Raw genomic sequence first — 23,603 nt, 5'->3', positions numbered from 1 at the left:
ATGCTTTAAAACTTATCCTCACTCCTGAGAGGAGTTAAAGTCTTTTGAAATAAGCCCAAATCAAGTTATACTATTATTTCATACTTTCTGTGTCATGTCTTTAACTTTTCAAAATGTAGGTTTAGTGCATGGTAGAAAATGTCTTATTTTCTCAGAGTAAGAGTTACCTGAAAGTCTGTCCAGTGTTTTGCAAATGTATTTGTTTGTGTGGGTTGTAAACTACTTACTATGTTATATTGAAATTTGGTAACCACTGAACAATAAAGTAGGATCCAACTCTGTGGCGGAGGGATGAAGGAATATTAGTGTCATTTGAAACTTTGAAAACAGTGAACAGATTGAGTGTTTTCTTTTGTTCAGGTTTTGCTTGTGATCTAAGGAAAATACTTTAAATCAGAAGGTGACTTAGAATTGGAATTAGAGATGGGCACCAGTCTTAGCTTTGTCATTGGTTTCAACAAAGATAAGTAGCTTTGAACAGCTCACTTTGTTTTATGGGAGAAGTTAAAGAGTTAAAATCACATGTGATGATTTCATTAGGAGGTTCAAATTAACCTGTCACTATTTTGAAAGTTGTAAAGCACCAAGAGAACCTTTTAATTTGACATCTGTGATTCAGTATGTATTGCATATTCCTAGTCAGATAATTAAGCAGGAGACGATGGCTAGGAAATTCACCTTCGATCTCCACGTCTTTCACCACTTTCAGCTGCAATGTTACTACAATTCCAATTGCCAGTTCAAGGAGCCATCTTTCTCCTTTGTTGTACATTTACTTTTGTAACATTGATTGTTTAGAGTCCTGCCTTAAATATTGAATTAACCTTAGTTCATTCCCTCAGAAAGATTTTTTGTTTTGTTGATTTATTTATTCAGTCATTTATTCCTTCAACCAGTATTTATCGAGTGCCAGCCATGGATCTGTCAGGTACTGGAGATACTGTAGTGAAGATGACTGATAAAGTTTTCTGCCCTTGTGTAGCTTACAGTCTAGTGGGAGCAGTCACATTAAACAAACAATTATATAAATGATTAATTAATTGTAGTAATGATAAGTCCTATCAGAGAAAAGTACAAAGAGCTTAGAAACTGAAAGGGACATTACTTAGTGTAGGGGTCAGCAAGGGCTCCCTCACGGAAGCAACACTTCAGCTGAAACCTGAGGGATGAATAGGAGAGAGACAGCCAAAGGGATTGGGAAGGGAGGGGAGCAGGGAAGAGCTTGCAGGCAGCGGGAGTGGGAAATGCAGAGACCCTGTGAAGAGCAGGAGAATGGTGCTTGTATGGTCAGAAGGTCAGGCCGGTCTGAGTGAACATAGCGAGCAAGAGATGAAGCTGGAGAAGCAAGCAGGGTCAGATCATTGGGGCCTGCAGGCCTGTTAAGGATTTTGGACTTCATTCTGAGAGCAATGATAAGTCATCAAAGGGAGTAATTTTCTAGTATGTGTTTTTTAAAAACTCAGTCTTTAAACACAGACAAGTGGTTGAAAAGGAACAAGGATATATTTGTGGACTAGTTAGGTATCTGTGACCATATTCCAGATAGATTGTGACATGGACTATTAGTGTGGTGTTAATGCCAATGGTATAATGTCAGTTACCATGAGCGATATGTAGGAGGTAGCATGAATAGGATTTGGTGGTGATTTGTCTGTGGGTGGTGGTAAGGTACAGGAAAGGGTCAGAGATGATTCCTTGATTTTGCTCTAAGAGGCTGGATGGTACCATTTCCTGAGATAAGGAATATTGGAAGAGGATCAGGTTTGAGGGAGGCAGATCATGGATTTGTTAGTACTTGCTGAATTTAGGCACTTGTGAAACACTGAATGAAGATGTGAAGTAGGCAGTTAAATATGTGGACCTAAGCTTGAAGGATAGTGTGCACTGGGGGGTCATCAGAATGAATATGGTAGGCAAAACCATGAAAATGGATGGGAGATTGCCTAGAAAGTATGCACAGTAAGAAAGTAAGTGTGAAAAAAAAAAAAAAAAAAAGTAAGTGTGCCCGAGGCCAAGTCCCGAGTCAGTCAGCATTTAAAGATCAGATCTGACAATGATGAATCTGGGAAGCAGCCACTGAAGAAGAAAACTGGTGGATTTACTGATAAAACTTTTTGGCCAACTCTATATTAATATGTTGGTCTCCTGTGTGCTCATAGAGGCAGAAGAGCTTGGATTTGAGACCTAGATTTATTAAATTGTAAGCTTTAAGTGGGTAGAAACTATGTCTATTTGGTTTACCACTCTTTCCCAGAGCTTATCATATTATATAGCATGCAGTAGGCAATTAATTTGTATTTGTTGAATGTATGAGTGAATGAATGATTACGATTCTGTGGCTTGACCTCAGTTTATTTGGGCAACTTAATGCTAGTAATTTTTAATGTTAGAGATTGCTTACACATTGCTGGTAGGTATGTAATCATGTCAACCACATCTGCAAAGACCTTTTTTCCAACTAAGGTGACATTACAGGTTCGAAGGATTTGATACGGCTTTCTTTTGAGGGGCCATATCTTAGGCCACACCACCCGCTTTCAAGCTGTTTGTCACATACCAAGCTCGGTTTGAAGTGGTAGCTTGATCATTTCACTCCCTGTTGCTCTCAGCCTACATGCCACACTTCAGCAAGATTCATCTGAGGTAACCCCTGCTTATTTCTCCAGCCTCATTGTTTGCCATGCCACGAGCATGCTCCATCTTTCAGCCATTCTAAATCACCTCTTTCATTTTTATAATTTCCCTTAGTTTCCATTTCTTATTTCTTGCTCCTTGACCTCTCTTTCTACATTCTTGTCTCTTTGGCAGGAACGTGCACACTTCCTTTGCCCATCTCATAACCTTTTCAGGTTTTAGCTCAGACATCCAGATCTTCCCTGGATCACAAAATTCAGATCAGGTGATTTGACCTGGACAAATCCACTTTCCAGTCTCTGCTTGCCCTATCACCAGTAGCTAGTGTTTAGCTGTATTGTAATTGCCTACTTTCTAGTCCTAGTTTCATAGTCTCTAGTTGGCTATAAGACCTGTGAGGGCAGGGGCTCTGTCTTTTATATAACAGCCTTCAAATCTAGCACAGTTCATGTGAAGTGAAAGTTGGTCAGTCATATCCAACTCTCTGTAATCCCATGGACTATACAGTCCATGGAATTCTCCAGGCCAGAATCCTGGCGTGGGTAGCCTTTCCCTTCTCCAGGGGATCTTCCCAACCCAGGGATCGAACCCAGGTCTCCCACATTGCAGGTGGATTCTTTACCAGCTGAGCCACAAGGGAAGCCCAGCACAGTCCATGGCACAGAGTAAATAGTTGTAGAATAAATAAGTAATAGAAGGAAAAAAACATGAATTGGGTTCTAGCTGCTAAAATTTGAATTTGGAGTTGGCTTATGTTTTTGAATAAATATAGAGGTTGAAAAGAACTTAACTTTTTCTTTGATCAGGCTTATGAGATAAAGACACAGAGGTGTGCTGCTCACTCATCTGCATTTTTGTCTACAACCCTGTCTGCTTTGGATGAAGCCCTGCATGGTGGTGTAGCTTGTGGATCCCTCACAGAGGTAAAGAAGACACTTTCCAAACCTTCTAACATTGACCTAGAACCTTTAGAACCAGGGGAAAAAGTATAATTAAGGAATATAAATTATTTTATGAATATTAATCTAAATTAAATTGTAAGTACCTCAAGGGCAGGATTCTCCACTCAGTCCCTGGTGGTACTAGTGTAGTATACCAAAAGGAAGATGTTCTAAAAATCTTTGCTGACAGACTGAAATCTATTTGGGTGGTTGTTTCTCTGAATTAGAAATTGAATATTATGAAATAATATGAAACAATTCAGGGGGAATTAGAAAAGGATCCCTACTTAGTGTCTGAGGAAGGAAAATTTGAAATTTTATTAATGTGCAGGTAAATTATAGTATTATGCTGAACTGAGCTATTTTTACTCCCTGTTAAAGATAAAATTTGGTTCTAGGAAGTAATCAGTTGTTGTGTTAGTTAGTTATTGTCACGTAACAAATTACCTACAAACTAAGGGGCTTCCATGACAGTAAACACTGATTTCTGTTTCTTTGGGACTGGCTTAGCTTGGAGATACTGGCGAGGGGTGCGAGGGGGCAGGCTGGTGCTGGTTGTTGGCAGGAGGTCATGATTCTCCCCTGGAGAGATCCCTGCAGGCTGCCTGAGTCTCCTCGTGGCACGATGTCTGACTCCCCCAGGCAAGATGGAAATGGCCATTCCTTTGATGATTTAGCTTTGTAAGTTACACACCATCATTTCTGCCACTTTCTTCTCTTTAGAAGCAGGTCATTAAGTTCAGTCCATGTTCAAGGAAAGGCAAATTAAGCTCTATCTTTTGCACGGAGTGTCAAGAATTTGAGGATATTTTAAAACCACAACAGGTTTTTCCCCTGAAAACTGCATTGATGTGCTTACTGGTCTTGGTATGGTGACTCCATAGGCTGTGTTTACCAGTGCAGTCCTGAGGGTCTTCTTGCCTGAGAGTTCTAGGGGCATAGATGCGTGAAACAAACTTTTAATAAGAGTAGATGCTTAAAGCATTGTGATAGGCATAAATTTAACTGTAGATATTTTTATTTGAAGATAGAGAACCTGTTTTAGATAGTAAGTCTTGTTTTATTTCCTGACTTCCAAGAAAGATTTAAAAATGTGTGTTCTATGCCTAGTAAATGAACCACTGAGAGAATTAATCTTAAAAAAGAAATTAGAATCTGCTGTTGCAGTGCACTGCCACCAGATGGTGCCAGAATCCTATCTTCCATAATCTTTGCACTCTAGTTAGACCTTTCTTGAAATAGGTCTATGAAAAAAAAGTTTTATAACAATTGTGAGCCATAGTTATAAGCTTTCTTATTTAGATAGCAAAAAGTTGAACTTCAAGACGATTAACCAACAAATACTTTTTTATGTTTTAAGTCTTGGAGTAGTTTTCAGTACTTTTTCACATCAGTCAGTCACATCAGTCGCTCAGTCGTGTCCGACTCTTTGTGACCCCATGGACCGCAGCACGCCAGGCTTCCCTGTCCATCACCAACTCCCAGAGCTTGCTCAAACTCATGTCCATTGAGTCAGTGATACCATCCAACCATCTCATCCTCTGTCATCTCTTTCTCCTCCTGCCTTCAACCTTTCCTAGCATCAGGGTCTTTTCCAATGAGTCCCCATCAGGTGGCTAAAGTATTATAGTTTCAGCTCCAGCATCAGTCCTTCCAATGAACACCCAGGACTGATCTCCTTTAGGATGGACTGGCTGGATCTCCTTGTAGTCCAAGGGGCTCTCAAGAGTCTTCTCCAACACCACTGTTCAAAAGCATCAATTCTTTGGTGCTTAGCTTCCTTTATAGTCCACCTCTCACATCTGTACGTGACTGCTGGAAAAACCATAGCTTTGACTAGACGGACCTTTGTCAACTTTTTCATGTAGCTTTTGTCAGTTCTTTTTCAATTCAAGAGGTAGTTACAAGCCCTGAGATGTTTTTTCGTGATCTGATAAGATGGCATGGAATATAAATACCCTGATTGCTTATTAGTGGCAAGTTCTGTACTTTCTGTTCCAGCCACAGGTAGCCTCTGCAGTCTTTTTTGGGACTTTTCAGCTGATTACAGAGATTGTTTACCTTTTATTAAAAACAAAAATTTAATATATGTCTTCCGTATACAAGATTAAATACTTCCTACATGTGTAAATTATAAACATTTATGAGCCTGTGACCCCAATATAAGCCCTGGAACAATACCAAAATCATTGAAATCAACTGTGGGCTTCTCCCTGATCCTATCTTGGGCTTTCTGTTAGGAGGTAACGTCCATCCTGAATTTCTACCCGTCTTGTAGTTTTCTAAACTTGAAGCATAGTTGACTTATGATATTATATCAGTACTGGTGTCAGATGTACAGCCCAGCGACTCTGCCATTCCTGTGCTTTTTCCCCAATGGTTACTCACACCTGTAGTTTTTTTTTTTAAATCACCCATGTACATAGGAAATGTAGCATTTTATTTAGTTTTGCTTTTTGAGCTCCATTACATCATATATTGATGATTAAATCATGGCATATCTCATCTATGAATTGCTTTTTCCACTTAATATTATTTTGTAAGATTTATCCGTGTTGTTGCAGGCAGCCAGAGTATAATTCACTTTCATTGCTATATCATACTCCATTTTGTGAAGTATGGCCCTTTTTTTTTTTAAATCCCTTTTTCTGTGAGTGAACATTTGGGTTGTTTCCAGTTTGCTGCTAATATAAATAGGTCCTATGAAAAGTGTTGTACATGTCTCCTGGATCACACGTACAAGTATTTCTTTAGAGTAGGGATTGGCAAACTACTGCCTAGTGGTCAAATCTGGCTAGCTGCCTGTTTTTTGTGAATAAAGTTTTATTGTCACACAGCTATGTTCATTTGTTTACATTTTGTCTGTGGCTTTGTTTGAGATACAAGACAGAGTTGAGGTACTTGTGACAGAGATCTCATGGTCTGAAACACCTAGTATATGTACTGCCTGGTCCCTGTTGAGGGTATTTGCCTTGGAGTAATGGCTAGTTACTAGCAGAGACATTACTTTGCCAACAAAGGTCCATCTGGTCAAGGTTATGGTTTTTCCAGTGGTCATGTATGGATGTGAGAGTTGGACTGTGAAGAAAGCTGAGCACCGAAAAATTGATGCTTTTGAACTGTGGTGTTGGAGAAGACTCTTGAGAGTCCCTTGGACTGCAAGGAGATCCAACCAGTCCACCCTAAAGGAGATAAGTCCTGGATGTTCATTGGAAGGACTGATGCTGAAGCTGAAACTCCCAGTACTTTGGCCACCTCATGCGAAGAGTTGTCTCACTGGAAAAGACCCTGATGCTTGGAGGGATTGGGGGCAGGAGGAGACGGGGACGACAGAGGATGAGATGGCTGGATGGCATCACCGACTCAATGGGCATGGGTTTGGGTAGACTCCGGGAGTTGGTGAATGGACAGGAAGGCCTGGCGTGCTGTGATTCATGGGGTCACAAAGAGTTGGACATGACTGAGCGACTGAACTGAATTGAACTGAACTGAATGGCTGGTTATAGAGTATGTACATAGGTAACTCTGCAGAATCAGGACAAATTATTTTCCAGAGTGGTTGTTCTTGTTTAATTTCCTACCAGTGATGTGCATGAATACCTCTTGCTCCATATCTTCTTGCCTTGGTATTATCTGACTTCTTAATTTTTGCCTGTCTTTGTTTTCATTTTCCTGATTACTAATGAGCTTGAATTTCTTTTTTTTTTAATAAATCATTTGACTATTTAAAAAATAATTTTATTAATATACAACTTAAATACTATGAAAGTCAATGTTTGTAACCATATAATTCAATTGTATTGGTGGATTTATAGTTGTCATCACCGCAATCCACTTTTAGAACTTTTCCATTATCCTAAAACATTCCCTTGTGCCCAGTTATAGTTAATCCCTACTCCCATTCTCAGCCCTAAGCATCCACTGATCTACTTTGTGTCTCTATAAATTTGCCTTTTCTAAACATTTCATTTAAATGGAATTGTATAATATGTAGTCTTTTGTGTTTGTTTTTTTTCACATAGCATACTGTTTTTGAGGTTCATTCATGTTGTAACATGTATTAGAAGGTTCCTTTTAATTGTTCCTTTTTGTTGTTCCTTTTAATTGTTGAATAATATTAATATCACTCCAGCCACAGGACTGGAAAAGGTCAATCCTCATCCCAGTTCTCAAGAAGGGTAGTACTAAAGAATGTGCTAACCATCAGACAGTTGCACTCATCTCCCATGCTAGTAAGGTCATGCTTAAAATCTTGCATGCTAGGCTTCAGCATTATGAGAATCAAGAACTTCCAGATGTCCAAACTGGGTTTAGAAAGTAAAAGGGACCAGAGATCAAACTGCCAACATTCGCTGGATTATAGAGAAAGCTAGGGAATTCCAGAAAAACGTCTACCTCTGTTTCATTGACTACACCAAAGCCTTTGTCTATGTGGATCATAATAAACTGTGGAAAGCTCTTAAAGAGATGGGATTACCAGACGATCTTACCGGTCTCCTGAGAAACCTGTATGCAGGTCAAGAAGCAACAAGTTCTAAACCCTGTATGGAACAACTGATTGGTTTAAGATTGAGAAAGGAGTACAACAGGGCTGTCTGCTGTCACCCTCTTTGTTTAATCTATACTGTGAGTACATCATGAGAAATGCCAGGCTGAATGAGTTACAAGCTAGAATCAAGAGAAGCGGAAGAAACATCAACAACCTCAGATATGCAGATGATATCACCCTAATGGCAGAAAGCAAAGAGAAACTAAAGAACCTCTTGATGAGGGTAAAGGAGAGTGAAAAACCCAGCTTAAAACTAAATATTAAAAAAACTAAGATCATGGCATCTGACCTCACTATTTCATGGCAAATAGAGGGGGAAAAGGTAGAAGTAGTAACAAATTTGCTCATCTTGGGCTCTAAAATCACTCTGGTGACTGTAGCCATGAAATCAGAAGACGTTTGCTTCTTGGCAGGAAAGCTGTGACAAACCTAGACAGTGTATTGAGAAGCAGAGTCATTACTTTGCTGACAAAGGTCCATATAGTCAAGGCTGTGGTCTTCCCAGTGGTCATGTACGGTTGTAAGAGCTGGACCATTAAGAAGGCAGAGTGCTGAAAAATTGATGTCTTTGAACTGTGGTGCTGGAGAAGACTGCTGAGAGTCCCTTGGACAGCAAGGAGATCAAACCAGTCAATCTTAAGGGAAATTAACCCTGAATACTTGTTGGAAGGACTGATTCTGAAGCTGAAACTCTAGTATTTTGGTCATGTGATATGAACAGCTGACTCATTGGGAAAGTCCTTGATACTGGGAAAGATGGAGGGCAGAAGAAGAGGGTGTCAGAGGAAGAGATGGCTGGATGGCATCACGGATGCAATAAACATGAACTTGGGCAAACTTTGAGAGATGGTGAGTGACAGAGAGGCCTGGTGTGCTACAGTCCATGGGGTCGCAAAGAGTTGGACCTAACTGGGCAACTGAACAACATTAATGTTATTCCATGGTATGGTTATAACCACTTTGTTTATCCAACTGTTAGTTGATGTTCACTTGGATTGCTTATAGTTTGTTCTATCAGGAATATGACATGTTTTTGTGTGGATATCGGATTTTATTTCTCTTGGGTAGATTCCTCGGAGTGGAATGGCTAGGTGTATGTTTAGTTTTTTTAAGAAACTGCCAAATTTGCTTTCTGGAGTGGCTGTATCATTTTACATTCTCACTGTAATGCATGATAGTTTATTTCTCCATATCCTCACCAACACTTAGTATTGTTTATAATTTTAATTTTAACTATTCTAGTGAGTGTTAGTAGCAGTCATTGTGGTTTTAATTTGTGTTTTCCCAGTGACTGATGACATTGAACACCTATTCATGTACTTGCAACCATTTGTATGTCGTTTTAGAAATGAAATATCTATTCCAATCTTTTGCCTATTTTTAAATTGGTTGTTTTCTTGTTACTGAGTTGTGAGTTCTTTGTGTACTCTGGATACAGGTCTTTTATCAGATACATAATTTGCAGTCCAATCTATGGCTTCTCTCCGCATTTTCTTAATGGCAGCTTGTGAAGTTTTAAATTTTGTAGTCCAGTCTTTTGGTTTTTTCTTTTATACTTGGTGTCAACTCTGTCTGGCCAGGGACACAAAGATTTTTGCTATATCTTTTTCTAGAGTTTTATATTTAGGTTTTGCATATAGTCTGTGGTCTGTTTTGAGTTATTTTTTCTGTGATCTATTTTGAGCTAATTGATAGAATGATTTGTGGAATATTTTCTCTTTTTTATGTTCTATAATAGTTTGTACATTGTTTCTTGAAAATTTGATATAAATTTCCTGAAAAAGTGTCTGATCTTAGTATTTTCCCTATGGGAAAATTAAAACGATGAAATAAATTCCTTTAATGATTAAAGGACTATTCAGGTTTTTTATTTCTTTTTAAGTAGTTTTAGTGAATGATATTTTTAGAGATATGCCCATTTTCTTTAAGTTTTAAGAGGTGCTTCCCTCGTGGCTCAGACGGTAAAGTGTCTGCCTGCAATGCAGGAGACCCAGGTTCAATCCCTTGGTCAGGAAGATCCCCTGGAGAAGGGAAATGGCAATCCACTCCAGTATTCTTGCCTGGAAAATTCCATGGACTGAGGAGCCTGGTGGGCCACAGTCCTTGGGGTTGCAAAGAGTGGGACATGACTGAGTAACTTCACTTTCTTTTGCTTTGTTTTAAAATTTATTGTTATAAAGCTTTTCATTGTATTCTTATCTTTAAATCTGGTTTTGTGTTTCTACCCCCCTCCCTGTTTTCATTCCTACTGTTACTTCTTTGTCTTCTCTTTCCCTTCCTTTTAAAAAGACCTGATCAAATGTTTGTGTATTTTATAGTCTTTTCAAAGAACTATGCTTTTTATTTTTGTTCTTTGTTGGTTTTCTATCTTTTCTCTGTCTTCTACTTCAGTGATTTCTGTTATTTTCTTGTCTCCCTCTATCTAACTGTATTTTTCTGGAATTCTTCTCCCACTCCCTCCAACTTCTTAAATTGCACATTTAATTCATAATTTTCCAGTTTTCTTCTTTTTAATCTGAGCTATTGCATCCTTTCTTTTTTTTTTTTGGTGATGAAGTATTTTCATTTTTATTTAGTTCTCATAGTATTTAAAATTTTTCATTATGATTACTTCTTTCACTCATGATTTTTTGGGGAATTTTTGAATATCTAAATTATTTAATTAATTTTCCTTTCACATTTTAGTTAGATTGCTAGCTTATTTGCATTTTAATCAAAGAATTTTGTGTGATACTGATTCTTGGAATTTTTCTGATACTTGTTTTAAGGATTAACATGTGATTAACTTTTGTAAGTGTCAAAAGTGTGCATGAGAAGAGTGATCTCTAATGGTTGAGTGTTCTGCTTATGACCATTAAGTTAAGCTTGGAATTTGGGTTGTGCACCTCTTCTTTATCTTTGCTGATTTTTTTCTTCAACCAGACCTAATACTAATCCGGAGAAGGTTGTTAAAATAGTCCATTATATCATTAACAAATTTACTTGTAGTTCTGTTATTTTGAATATTTTAAGACTATTTGATTATGTTTAAATCAACAGAATTGTTGTATATTCCTTGGGAACTGACATGTACTATGGTTCTTCTATGTAAGTACTTCTCACTGTTATAGTTTTACTGTTTGTGTGATTAGTTAATGTATGTCTTCCTCATTGGAGAATAAATTCCAGGTGGGCAGGAATTGTCTTTTTCGTCTTATTTTTACATCTACAATATTAGCACATGTGGTGGTGGTGGTTTAGTTGTTCAGTAATGTCCAAGTCTTGCAACCCCATCGATTGTAGCCTGCCAGGCTCCTCTGTCCATGAGATTTCCCAGGCAAGAATACTGGGGTGAGTTGCCATTTCCCTCTCCAATTAGCATATGTAGAAGGTACATAGTAAATATTAACTGAATGAATGAATTTATCTTCATTTATTTATTTTTAAGCACTTCTTTAATGTTTTGGTTCCTGCTGCCTCTCCTCCACTCTCAGACTCTCTGGTCTTGGAATAAACCAAACTTCAGTAACTTTTAATGTTTTTGCTCTTCCATAGTACGGTATTTATTTTCATTTGTATGCCATTTGTTTTTTTCAAATTATCAGAATAGTACATTTAAGAAATATGATTTTTCTACCTAATTGATTTCTTTATAATAAACATCAGAGATTATTTTAGGGGTTTTTTTTCTCATAAGTTTTAAAGTCGTTCCTCTCTGATTCTATATCTACAGACGTATAGAACTGTGTTAAACTGCTGTTTAACAAACCGTTCCAAAACTTAGTGGCTAAACACATCAATAAATGTTTATTATCTCACACAGTTTCTGAGTCAGGAATTCAGGAGCAGCTTAGCTGACTGTTTTCAGTTCTGGTCTCTCAGGAGATTACAATCAAGACCGAGGGTGCCATCATCTGAAAACTTGCCTGGAGGTGGGGAAGATGCCTCCAGAGCAGCTCCCTGACCTGTAGAACTGTGAGATAATAAGCTGCTAGTCTGTGGTCAATTGTTACACAGCAGTAGAGAGCTCATGCAGATCTCAGAGAAGATGTCTAACTAGTTGTGTTGCTCCATCTTTGTTTCTCATGCAAAGTTCAAGCCTAGCATCCCAGATATCAGGTAGAAGTTAGATCTGGTGAAGATAAGAAGTAAGGCATCTAGTTGAATAAACTTCGACCAGGCCTAGGGATGACTTGAGGGAGGAAGAATAAATCTGGAAACATTCTGCTGTCACTTTTATAGCTGCTCTTTCCTGACTCTGACTTCAAAACACCCTAATTTATTTATCATCAGTTTTGATTTATGTGAACTACCCTGAATCTGTGTATGTTCAGCTACAGTACCAAGATTAAAAGTGGAATTAGAGAAGTGCTACTCATGCCAAAGGCAGAAGCAGCAGAGGAGAAATCAAAGGGAAACCAACTGTGCTGAATCACTAATGGAAGTGAGCTAAAGGGCTTTGTCTCATTCCCAGAGAACATCAAATCCCTTACTTATGGAATATATAAGCAGATAATTCTACATCTATTATGACAGTATTGGTAGGGAAGATATGTTTGAAGTTTAAACTTTAAATATTTACGTTATGTGGAGATCAGACCATGTAATGGTAGCCTTCTCATATGAGGTAATATAGATCAGATCAGTGTTTCTCAATCTCTGTTCATTACCACCCCTTAAGGAGCTTTTTAGTCATTTTCTCTCTTTAGTAGCGCTTCCATCCCGAGATTTTAATTGTTGCCAGTAAATTTAAGGTTTTTGCTTTGTCATGAAAGAATTTAGAGACAAAATGATAGGTAAGAAGTGGCTTTATTTAGAGAGAAACACACTCCACAGACAGAGTGTGGACCAATCTCAGAAAGAGAGAGCAAGAGAGCCTGAAAACATGATGTGGGTAGTTTGTATGGGTTGGATAATTTCACAGGCTAATGAGTTGGGGATTATTCCAATTATTTTGTGGAAGGGGTGGGGGTTTCCAGGTATTGGGCCACCAGCCACTTTTTGACCTTCTATGGTTGGCCTCAGAACTGTTAAGGTGCTGGTGGGTGTGTCATTTAGCATGTTATTTTACCAGGAGGAGAAGGGGATGACAGAGGATGAGATGGTTGGATGGCATCACCGACTCGATGGACATGAGCTTGAGCAAGAGTCGGGGGTCGCAAAGAGTGGGGCATGACTGAGTGACCGAACTGGTATTACCATGAGCACATAATGAGGCTCAAGGTCTGCAGGAAGTTGGCTCATCTACCATCTTGGACATAGTTAGTTCTAACCAGTCTTTGTCATGTCCTGTCATTCTTTAAAAGGTTGTGCCCTGCCCCCTTCCCTCCTGTTTCACGCAGATACACTATATATCTGTTTATGTACAGTATGTAGATCTGTGCTTTATATGGAAAAGAGAGTAACATCTTTCTTCCATGATCAAAACCAAGTTTTGCCCTTCAGGTCACTGTCACCCCTGCTGAGAATGCATGATAAAGATGCTGATATAATTAGGTAAAATTAAAGGTTGTATTTAAAGGGATCATTAAAAAAAGGTATTTTCATATTGTAATCCAGAGATTACAGGAATAGAAAACTGGTCCAAACTCATGTCAATGAAAAGAGATATAGCATCTGCATATGTTGGTTGGAGAGTGCCTCTGGACTGGTAAACCTGTGAAGCACCGCCAAATCTTTATAACATTTAAGAAAAATGATTATACCCAGATACTTGCTCTAAATAATGAGAAACAATGTGGCACATGTCTACGTTATTTGTGTTTCCTGAGTCATTTCTATGCTTTGTTCATGATTTAAGGAGACCAGATGTCCTCCTCAAAGGGGGCAGTTTTGCTTTGGAGGTGACCACTCTACTGTCCCAAAAAGGTAGAGGCAGAATGCCAGACTCCTCTTTTGGCTTCCTTATCTTTCCTTAGAACAGTTCTGCTTGTTTCTTCTTGACTGGGTGGGCTGTCTAAGATTACAGGAGACAGTAAGTCAAGGCTTGTAAATTCAAGTGTCCACAAAGGTCTTGGCATGTATAGAAATGCATAAACAATGAAATATAAGACATACATACTTTATCAGTCAATTTTGGCTGCTTACTCTGCTTACAACAGCAGCAGACAGTCATTTTTCTTGCTCAGGGGTCTGCAGGTCGGTCAGGGTGGGTCTCATCTCTTTTTCAAGCTGCAGTCAGGTTCTGGTCTGTTCCACTTGCAGCAGCAGCAGTAGGAAAACTAGGGAGAGACTTCTAATCTGCATTCCTGGAACATCATCTACTGACAAGATTTGTTTATCCTGCCCTGTGTTTTGAAAGGCAAGATAACCAGGCCCCTGTCCTAAGACAGGAGTTTAGCATATGTGGTTGATTGAATCATTGTTCCTAATTCTTCACTCATTTCCTGATTTAGAAATGAGTATCTTTCGCCATAAAGGTTTCATAGTCTTTTTTATGGCACATATTATATGGTTGTTAAATATTTTTTTAAGTTTTATTTTTAAAATTTATGAAGGATAATTGCTTTACAGAATTTTGTTGTTTTCTGTCAACATCAGTATGAATCAGCCATAGGTGTACATATGTCCCCTCCCTCTTGAACCTCCCTCCCACCTCCCTCCCATCCCACCCCTCAAGGTTGATTCAGAGCTCCTGTTTGAGTTCCCTGAGTCATATCGCAAATTCCCATTGGCTATCTGTTTTACACATGGTAATGTTTTGACACTTTGATTTTTTTTTAATGTGAATATTGGGGTACTTGTTATTTTCATGTCCTCTTGTTTTTTTCTTTTTCTACTCTGTTACCCTGGCTGCTTTTTTTCCCTTACATTTCCATTTACTTTATTATTTTTTTTTTTTTATGATGCAAGAATGATTTGTTCTAAAATGCAATCCTACATCAAATTACATCAGACTTAGGAAAAGGTTTATGAAATTTTTAAAGCTTCATTTTTAGCAGTCTTGTTAATTTCTTTAATTTAACAAACTGTCAAGATACAAAGACCCTGCTGTGTTAACACCCCTTCTAACAAAATTTCTAGCTCAAGAAAAAATAAGAGTTGAAAAATTTAGAAATGTGGCATGTCAATGTCTTCAAATCAGAATCTATCAGTTCAGTTCAGTCACTCAGTCATGGCCAACTCTTTGTGATCCTATGGACTACACCATGCCAGCCTTCCCTGTCCATCACCAACTCCCGGAGCTTCCTCAAACTCATGTCCACCGAGTCAGTGATGCCATCCAACCACTGATACCATCCAACCATCTCATCCTCTGTTGTCCCCTTCTCCTCCTGCCTTCAATCTTTCCCAGCATCAGGGTCTTTTCCAATTAATCAGTTCTTTGCATCAGGTGGCCAAAGTATTGGAGTTTCAGCTTCAACATCAGTCCTTCCAATGAACACCCAGGAATGATCTCCTTTAGGATAGACTAGTTAGATCTCCTTGCAGTCCATGGGACTCTCAAGACTCTTCTCTAACACAACAGTTCAAAGGTATCAACTCTTTGGTTCTCAGCTTTCTTTATGGTCCAGCTCTCACATCCATATATAACTACTGGAAAAACCATAGCTTTGACTGGATGGACCTTTGCTGGCAAAGTAATGTCTGCTTTTTAATATGCTGTCTAGGTTGGTCATAGCTTTTCTTCCAAGGAGCAAGCATCTTTTAACTTCATGGCTGCAGTCACCATCTGCAGAGATTTTGGAGCCCAATAAAATAATATAAAATAATATCTCCCACTGTTGCCATTATTTCCCCATCTATTTGCCATGAAGTGATGGGACCGGATGCCATGGTCTTACTTCTTTGAATTTTTTTTTTTTTTACTTTTTTGAGGTTTTAAGCCAACTTTTTCACTCTCCCCTTTCACTTTAATCAAGAACCTCTTCAGTTCCTCTTCACTTTCTGCCATAAGGGTGGTGTCATCTGCTTATCTGAGATTATTGATATTTCTTTTGGCAATCTTGATTCCAGCTTGTGCTTCCTTTACTTAAAACACAGCAGTTGTCAGTATGGAGTAAGAGAGAGTTGTGGAGAGAATTTAAAGTCTAAAAGCTTCCACTTGTTGATATAAAATAACTTTAAAGATGAAAGTTACTTTCACAAGGCAAACAGCTGCCTGACTGTTCTGAGATTGTTTGCTTTTTGTTTGTTTTGGGATTCAAAGAGTGATTTTAAAAAAGAATTCTTTAGGTTTGAAAACCTAATTGTATTTCTACATAATCATAGAGCACATGGAGATAGGTAGTTGGATGCTGGGGAGGGAGGCCATTAAAAAGATGATGTAACATTTCCACATGCTCTTTTCTCAGATCAGAAGCAGGCAGTCCTTAAATTTTCTCTGCAAAATATTGGCTTGGTGAAAAAAATATATATATATTGGCTTGGTGGATTGCCCCATCCTCTTGACCCATCTTGAATGTGGGGGAGAGTTACTTGGTAAGATTTTAGGTCCTACTAGGTCTGGGTTTCTTTTCCATGGGGATGGTCTTGATTCCTGTCTCCTGTACAATGTCATGAACCTCCATCCATAGATCATCAGGCTCTCTGTCTATCAGATCTAGTTCCTTAAATCTATTTCTTACTTCCACTGTATATTCATAAGGGATATGATTTAGGTCATACCTGAATGGTCTAATGGTTATCCCTACTCTCTTCAGTTTAAGTCTGAATTTGGCAATAAGGAGTTCATGATCTGATCCACAGTCAGCTCAAGGTCTTGTTTTTGCTGACTGTATAGAGCTTCTCCATATTTGGCTGCAAAGATTATAATCAATCTGATTTCAGTGTTGGCCATCTGGCCATGTCCATGTGTAGAGTCTTCTCTTGTGTTGTTGGAAGAGGGTGTTTGCTATAACTAGTGCGTTCTCTTGGCAAAACTCTATTAGCCTTTGCCCTGCTTCATTCCGTACTCCAAGGCCAAATATGCTTGTTACTCCAGGTGTTTCTTGACTTCCTACTTTTGCATTCCAGTTACAAATAGCTGTGAAAAGAAGAGAAGCAAAAAGCAAAGGAGAAAAGGAAAGATATTCCCATTTGAATGCAGAGTTCCAAAGAATAGCCAAGAGAGATAAGAAAGCCTTCTTCAGTGATCAATGCAAAGAAATAGAGGAAAACAACAGAATGGGAAAGACTAGAGATCTCTTCAAGAAAATTAGAGATACCAAGGCAACATTTCATGCAAAATGGGCTCAATAAAGGACAGAAATGGTATGGAGCTAACAGAAGCAGAAGATATTAAGAAGAGGTGGCAAGAATACACAGAAGAACTGTACAAAAAAGATCTTCATGACCCAGATAATCACAATGGTGTGATCACTCACCTAGAGACAGACATCCTGGAATGTGAAGTCAAGTGGGCCTTAGAAAGCATCACTATGAACAAAGCTAGTGGATGTGATGGAATTCCAGTTGAGCTATTTCAAATCCTGAAAGATGATGCTGTGTAAGTGCTGCACGGAATATGCCAGCAAATTTGGAAAACTCAGCAGTGGCCACAGGACTGGAAAAGGTCTGTTTTCATTCCAATCCCAAAGAAAGGCAATCCCAAAGAATGCTCAAACTATCGCACAATTGCGCTCATCTCACACGCTAGTAAAGTAATGCTCAAAATTCTCCAAGCCAGGCTTCAGCAATATGTGAACCGAGAACTTCCAGATGTTCAAGCTGGTTTTAGAAAAGGCAGAGGAACCAGAGATCAAATTGCCAATATTCACTGGATCATCGAAAAAGCAAGAGAGTTCCAGAAAAACATCTATTTCTGCTTTATTGACTATGCCAAAGCCTTCGACTGTGTGGATCACAATAAATTCTGGAAAATTCTGAAAGAGATGAGAATACCAGACCACCTGACCTGCCTCTTGAGAAACCTGTATGCAGGTCAGGAAGCAACAGTTAGAACTGGACATGGAACAACAGACTGGTTCCAAATAGGAAAAGGAGTACATCAAGGCTGTATATTGTCACCCTGCTTATTTAACTTATATGCAGAGTACATCATGAGAAACGCTGGTCTGGAAGAAGCATAAGCTGGAATCAAGATTGCCGGGAGAAATACCAACAACCTCAGAAATGCAGATGACACCACCCTTATGGCAGAAAGTGAAGAGGAACTACAAAGCCTCTTGATGAAAGTAAAAGAAGAGAGTGAAAAAGTTGGCTTAAAGCTCAACATTCAGAAAACTAAGATCATGGCAGCTGGTCCCATCACCTCATGGGATATAGATGGGGAGACAGTGGAAACAGTGTCAGACTTTATTTTTTGGGGCTGCAAAATCACTGTGGATGGTGACTGCAGCCATAAAATTAAAAGATGCTTACTCCTTGGAAGGAAAGTTATGACCAACTTAGACAGCATATTAAAAAGCAGAGACATTACTTTGTCAACAAAGGTCCGTCTGGTCAAGGCTATGGTTTTTCCAGTGGTCATGTATGGATGTGAGAGTTGGACTGTGAAGAAAGCTGAGCGCCGAAAAATTGATGCTTTTGAACTGTGGTGTTAGAGAAGACTCTTCAGAGTCCCTTGGACTGCAAGGAGATCCAACCAGTCCATCCTAAAGGAGATCAGTCCTGGGTGTTCATTGGAAGAACTGATGCTGAAGCTGAAACTCCAATACTTTGGCCACCTCATGTGAAGAGCTGACTCATTGGAAAAGACCCTGATGCTGGGAGGGATTGGGGGCAGGAGGAGAAGGGGACGACAGAGGATGAGATGGCTGGATGGCATCACCGACTTGACGGGCATGAGTTTGAGTAAGCTCCGGGAGGTTGTGATGGACAGGGAGGCCTGGCGTGCTGCGATTCATGGGGTCGCAAAGAGTCGAACACAACTGAGTGACTCAACTGAACTGAACTGAGGTCTGGGTTTCACATTCATTTCTACTACTTGTTCTCTTTTGAGATTAAAAGACTAGGCCTCATTTTCACTTCAGTACAATTAAACTGGGCTTCTCAGGTGGCTCAGTGGTCAAGATCTGCCTGCCAATGCAGCAGACACAGGAGTCTTAGGTTCAATTTCTGGGACAGGAAGATCCACTGGAGGAGGAAATGGCAACCCACACCAGTATAGTTGCCTGAAGAATCCCATGGATAGAGGAGCCTGGTGGGCTACAGTCCATGGGGTCGCAAAGAGTCAGACATGACTGAGCACACATGCACACACAATTATACTGTCTTGGAAAGAATTCTTTCCCCTTTAAAGCAATTGCTAATATTTGCTTCTTTGTTGATATTCTAGTGATCTTCTCTACTGGATGTTTTCTTTCTGTTCTTTTATATTTCTCAGGCAGGATTGTTGAAACTCAGGCTCTAACTATATGAAGCTAATTGTATTTTACCAGTGTCTTCTGTGTGTAAATGCTGTATTCACTCTGAGTTTCCAAGAAGCAATCACTTAGACTATTCTGGTTTGGCATGTTCGCTCTTTCTAACCACCATTCGAGCTGTACCTGGGAACTGAACACAATTTGAAATTTTGTGGTTTGGCTGCTAGAAGTCAGAGCTAAACTATCTGAAGCTAAAAATTATTAATGTTGAAATGTTTTAACCCACTAAGTAAACTTGAAAAAATAATGAAATTTAACTCTAGCCAACCTTTAAAAATTGCATACAGCATATTTTTTGAGGCTAGAAAGAGAGGAAAAATATATGAAAAGGATCTGAGATTGCTAAAGAATTAGAAATTATTTATTATAGTTTATGTAAAGAAAATGTTAATATTCAAATTTAAAAGCAAAGTAAAGCAAACATAGAAAACCAAATGAACCCAAACATCTTATGTTATCCACGTGATGTTCTGCTTTTCTCAAGACTGTACTGAATCACTACATAAAAATAATGAAGCAGATAAAATGCCAGTTGCACTCATTTGACTTCAGATTTTTTAAAAACATGTTTTCTTTGAAGATGGAATGATAAGATACTACCTTACATTTTCATAGTATTTTATACTTTACTAAATATTTTCACATATAACATCTTAAAAAATGTTTTTAAGTTGAGGGCTTGCTTCACCTTTCCACTGAAAATTAAAAGTATTTCATAGGTTTAAGCTCATTAAATCTTACAACATATCTAAAGATCTAATGAAATCTTTCAGTTCAGTTCATTCACTCAGTTGTGTCCGACTCTTTGCGACTCCATGAACTGCAGCAAGCCAGGCCTCCCTGTCCATCACCAACTCCCGGAGTCCACCCAAACTCATGTCCATTGAGTCGGTGATGCCATCCAACCATCTCATCCTCTGTCGTCCCCTTTTCCTCCTGCCCTCAATCTTTCCCAGCATCAGGGTCTTTTCCAATGAGTCAGCTCTTCACATGAGGTGGCCAAAGTATTGGAGTTTCAGCTTCAGCATCAGTCCTTCCAGTGAACACCCAGGACTGATCTCCTTCAGGATGGACTAGTTGGACCTGCTCGCTGTCCACGGGACTCTCAAGAGTCTTCTCCAACACCACAGTTCAAAAGCATCAATTCTTCGGTGCTCAGCTTTCTTTATAGTCCAACTTTCACATCCATGCATGACTACTGGAAAAAACATAGCCTTGACTAGACAGACCTTTGTTGACAAAGTGATGTCTTTGCTTTTTAATATGCTATCTAGGTTGGTCATAACTTTCCTTCCAAGGAGTTAGGGTCTTTTAATTTCATGGCTGCAGTCACCATCTGCAGTGATTTTGGAGCCCCCCCCAAATAAAGTCTGCCAGTGTTTCCACTGTTTCCCCATCTATTTGCCATGAAGTGATGGGACCAGGTGCCATGATCTTAAGTTTTCTGAATGTTGAGCTTTAAGCCAACTTTTTCACTCTCTTCTTTCACTTTCATCAAGAGGCTCTTTAGTTCTTCACTTTCTGCCATAAGGGTGGTGTCATCTGCATATCTGAGGTTATTGATATTTCTCCCAGCAGTCTTGATTCCAGCTTGTGCTTCATCCGGCCCAGCGTTTCTCATGATGTACTCTGCATATAAGTTAAATAAGCAGGGTGACAATATACAGCCTTGTATGTATCTTTAGGACATATGTAAAACTGGGTAGGTATATAGTGTATATTGAAAGGAAGTCCTTTGTTCCTGTATTGGTTAACACTCTGAAGAGCTATCATTTCTCACCTTCAGGATGCACTTTCAACTTTATATGTGAATATTTTCTTTGCTCTGATATCTGGTGGTTAATTTGATTCACATTGTCTTTGATGATGATAAAAAAGTCAATGAAAAGTGTTTTGGGCTCTTCAAAACTTCCAGTCTTCAAAGCAGAGTATGTAGCATGGCCCTTTAGGTTATGGGAAGAAAATACTAGAATTTTTATTGGTGTTACATCTAAAACATAAAATAAACCTTACTTGACATTTAATATATGGCATCCTCACTTGATCCCTGTGTTATACTGTCATGTGTCAGGTAATAATCCACAAGGAAAGGGTACAGAAGGTTTACAGAGACACCTCGTTTTTAATCTTTATTTTCAACATATTGGGGTGGATTATAGTCCTATGTGGGCCTAGTTAGGTCAATTTATGGATTTAACTAAATAAAATCTCACAAAACAGACAAATGGCATAAAAAGATTCCTGCAAAAAAACTGTATATTGAAGGCAATACTAATAATGTGAGTAGAAATGAACCACATGTATGTAAAAGTCAGAGCTGATGACTCTCCTACGATTAATGAAGTGAAAATCAGTGACAGTCTAATCTCATTTGTAAAGACATCCCCAAAATTTGGAATTAGAAAGAAAACAATTTGATATATGGAATTATCTCCATTATTGTTAATAATGAAACTTTCTCTGTTATTTTGTTCCTTGAAATAGTGATAGTAGGTAGCCATTGTTAAGAAACATACATCACAGAAAGACAAGCATTCACAAGTTTTTCAGTGACGTTTAAGGTCATGTGACACATATTCAGTATCTAGAAAAATTTCACTAAAATTAATGTTAGATATTTAAAAGCCTCTTTTGGGCTTTCTTAATAGCAAAAGACCAAATGCAATATGTTTTTAATAACATTAGGGACACCCTTCAATGTACATGGATTTGGGTGGACTCTGGGAGTTGGTGATGGACAGGGAGGCCTGGCGTGCTGCGGTTCATGGGGTCACAAAGAGTCGGACACGACTGAGCGACTGAACTGAACTGAACCGAACTGTTCTTTTGTTAAAGTAAAATGGATAACATAAGACAGGGGAAGCAAAATGGCAATAACTTACGTGGATTCTTTTAGGAAGAAATACTTTCAGATGGAAATCATTGCCAATGATGTGAAGCATTAAGAATTAAAGCAAAAAAAAAAAAAAGAATTAAAGCAAATTATTTATTGAGGAAAGATGCTAGACAGTTAAAGTACAGAAGTTTCTAATAGGGCCCAGGTTATATTCTCAGCTAGATTCTGTTTCAGTAATGAGATACATGAACTAAGTTATTCTTAAGCCACAAAAGAGAAGATAAATCAAGGAAGATATATTCTCAAAAATAAATGTCTTCTTAAATATAAAACAATGTTTATGAGGGAATTTCCTGGCAGTAATATTCTTGTTCTGACCTGATAGGGGTTTGGATTGCTAATGTATATATACATTTACTACAGTTCATCAAATGAAACACTCAAGATCTGGGCATTTCATTGTGTGGAAAATTTACCTTAAAAGAAGAAAAAATCATACTTATTAAACTCAGGTTAATGATACACACATCTAACTTTTAGGGGAAAGTATATTTATGTCTCTGACTTACTTTGAAATACATTTAAAAACATCTAAGATGGACTGATGAATGAATGGATTGATGGATAGTCTAGTGTATTAGTAGACTATACAATAGTATAAATATATGTATATATGCATGCACACTCAGTTGTGTCCAATTCTTTTTGACCCTATAGACTGTAGCCCCCCAGGCTCCTCTGTCCATGGGATTTCTCAGGCAAGAATACTGGAGTGGGTTGCCATTTCCTTCTCCAGGAGATCTTCCTGACCCAGGGATCGAACATGCATCTCCTGCATTGGTAGGCAGGTTCTTTACCAGCTGAGCCACAGGGGAAGCCTGGTACAATAGTATAATAGTAATAAAATGGCAGTTGCAGAGTCTAGGTGGTGATATATAGATGTTCTTTGTAAAATTCTTTGCATTATTCTGGTACAACATCCTTAATCTGTAGTAACTCAGAACTTGATGTCATATGTGTGAAGAGTGCTTCAGGATGGTACAATTTTTATAAAAACCTGACTAGTTTTTATTGACTCTTTATAGTACTCTGTAATGCGATGAGGAGTGATCATGAAAATTGTTTGAATCACAAGAGCTTCTTTGGTTATCTCACAGCAAAGATTGTAAAAAACTGTTGAATTTAAAATGGGTGAAACTTTTTTAAAATGAAAAGATAAGTCAAATTTGTCGACCCTTTTTGTAAAACAAGTGACTGTGCAACTTGCCGCCTAGTAGATTGGAAATCAAGCAATCAGCCAACCAATGGAACACTCTTATTCCATCCCTTAAAGGTAAAACTGATATTTTTACAATGAG

At 38.6% G+C, this 23,603-nt stretch overlaps 1 protein-coding gene across 1 annotated transcript in view; it reads left to right on the top strand.

The window, feature by feature from the left end:
* The window catches only part of RAD51B (RAD51 paralog B), a 607,502-nt gene that overhangs the window by 5,187 nt on the left and 578,712 nt on the right, over positions 1-23,603 (top strand). The window contains exon 4 of the mRNA XM_043921041.1: positions 3,441-3,557. Within this exon, the coding sequence (XP_043776976.1) occupies positions 3,441-3,557 (117 nt within the window). The remainder of the gene's footprint in view (positions 1-3,440; positions 3,558-23,603) is intronic.

This window comes from Cervus elaphus, chromosome 12 (genome assembly GCF_910594005.1).
Source record: "Cervus elaphus chromosome 12, mCerEla1.1, whole genome shotgun sequence".
Classification (NCBI taxonomy): Eukaryota; Metazoa; Chordata; class Mammalia; order Artiodactyla; family Cervidae; genus Cervus; species Cervus elaphus.
The sequence above is the reverse complement of the archived record's forward strand: the minus strand, read 5'-3'. Positions and strand labels throughout refer to the sequence as shown.